The sequence below is a fragment of the Colobus angolensis genome, unplaced genomic scaffold, assembly GCF_000951035.1.
Source record: "Colobus angolensis palliatus isolate OR3802 unplaced genomic scaffold, Cang.pa_1.0 Scaffold624, whole genome shotgun sequence".
Lineage (NCBI taxonomy): Eukaryota > Metazoa > Chordata > Mammalia > Primates > Cercopithecidae > Colobus > Colobus angolensis.
In genome coordinates this window covers 349254-351338 of record NW_012119866.1, presented here as the reverse complement: position 1 = coordinate 351338, position 2085 = coordinate 349254, and the positions used below count along the sequence as shown (strand labels likewise).

Genomic DNA, 2085 nt, shown 5'->3' with positions numbered 1-2085 from the left:
TAGATGTTGAGGGCTGTAAGGGTTCTTTGGTGAAAAGTTTTATTGTGTCAGCAAATGGTTAAAGCAGCCCGTAGGGACCTACAATGTTAGGTCCTTTGCATAGTTGTATGTAGCTTGAGATTTTTCATTCGATGAGTGTAAGTAATGCTATAGCAACGAAAGTAGGGATAATAAGTAGGAGAAGGTTAGTTATAGGCATATTGCTAATGAGAGGAGTTGAACCTCTGATTATAAAATTTTAAGTCTTATACAATTGCCGGGCTCTGCCATCTTAACAAACCCTGTTCTTGGGTAGGGTGTGTGATGATTTGTTAGATTGAGATAGCATCATCTATGGAGCGAGGGCACTTTATGAAGTGGGCCCTATTTCTCTTGCCCTTTCGTACTAGGGGAAATGTTAAATAGATAGAAACTGACCTGGATTACTCCGGTCTGAACTCAGATCGCGTAGGACTTTAATCGTTGAACAAACAAACCCCTAATAGCGGCAACATCATTAGGAAGGAAGTCCAGATCCAACATCGAGGTCATAAACCTTATTGTCGATATGGACTCTAGAATAGGATTGCACTGTTATCCTTAGGGTAACTTATTCCATTGATCAAATTATTGGGTCAATATATATTAACTTGCTTAGACTAGTGCAGTCTTAGTTTAGGTTGCTCGGAGGTTGAATTATGCTCTGAAGTCACCCCAACCAAAAATTTTAATGCAGGGATAATAGGCTAGGATCTGTAGACTTAAGTTTTTATTTGAATTAATAAATTAAAGCTCCATACACAGGGTCTTCTCGTCTTATTTGTTTATATCTGCCTCTTCGCGGATAGGTCAATTTCACTGATTAAAAGTAGAAGACAGCTGAACCCTCGTGTGGCCATTCATACAAGTCCCTATTTAAGGAACAAGTGATTATGCTACCTTTGCACAGTCAGGATACTGCAGCCGTTGAACACATGTCACTGGGCAGGCAGTGCCTCTAATACTGGTAATGCTAGAGGTGATGTTTTTGGTAAACAGGCAGGGTAAAATTTGCCGAGTTCCTTTTACTTTTTGTATTCTTTCCTTACAGCATGCCTGTGTTGGGTTAATAGTGTAAATAATAAGATGCTTATTATATCATTTATTAATATTAGGCTGTCAGTGGGTTATTCCAGTCTGATGTAAGCTTATGCAATGGAGAATGCTTTCATATTACTTATATTAACATTATTGCTTCTATTAAGTAATAGATTAGTCCAATGTGATGTTAGGAGTTCAGTAAAGTGACTAGAATTTAAGATAGTTAGATGTTGAGCTTAAACACTTTCTTAGTTGGTGGCTGCTATGGTGGAAATATTTTTTATTCTCTCTAGGAAGGTTGTTTCCTAGGGTCTAAAGACCTGTCTAAATTTACAGGGAGATTAAGTAATTGTGTGGGTAATTTTAAAGTTGAACTAAGATCCGATCTTGGACAACCAGCTATCACCAGCCTCCGTAGGCTTGTCACCGCTACTCATGAATCTTCTCACTATTTTGCCACATAGGTAAGTGTGCTCTTTCAATTGTTCTTGGGTAGCTCGTCTGGTTTCGGGGAACTTGGCTATAATTCTCTGTGTAAAGTTATTTCTAGTTAATACATTATGCAGAAGGTATAAGGGCTTGTCTTTGCTTTTTAATGCTTGATACAGTTCTTTCATCTTTCCTTTAAGGTACTATGTCTATCGTGCCGGGGTAAAAATGTCATTGCCTATACTTTTGTCTAGGGTAAATGGTTTGATTAAGATAATTTAATTATATTTTTAGCAAGGTTTGGAGCTAGAGTTGGCTCAAAGTAATCAGGTCGTGATGAAATCTTCCGGGCGTAATCCGGATGCTTTGGGTTAAGCTACACTTTGGTTTGTCCAAGCACACTTTCCAGTACGCTTACCTTGTTATGACTTATCTCCTCTATATGTGCGTAGAAAATTTTTAGTAGTAGTGATTTCTGGAGTAATACTTGAGGGTGACAGATGGTGTGTGCGTGCTTCATGGCCTTATTCAATCAAGCACTCTGCTCTTGGCTTACTGCTAAATCCTCCTTGAGTCCTTGGATTTCATAAAGGTTGT

General features: G+C 38.5%; 1 protein-coding gene across 1 annotated transcript; it reads right to left on the bottom strand.

The window, feature by feature from the left end:
• Nucleotides 1-276: 276 nt before the first annotated feature.
• MTRNR2L10 (MT-RNR2-like 10) lies at nt 277-1377 on the bottom strand. The gene has a single exon (XM_011963766.1). The coding sequence runs from the start codon at nt 876-878 to the stop codon at nt 804-806; it is 75 nt and encodes a 24-aa protein (XP_011819156.1). The 5' UTR covers nt 879-1377; the 3' UTR covers nt 277-803.
• Between the last annotated feature and the right edge of the window lie 708 nt (nt 1378-2085).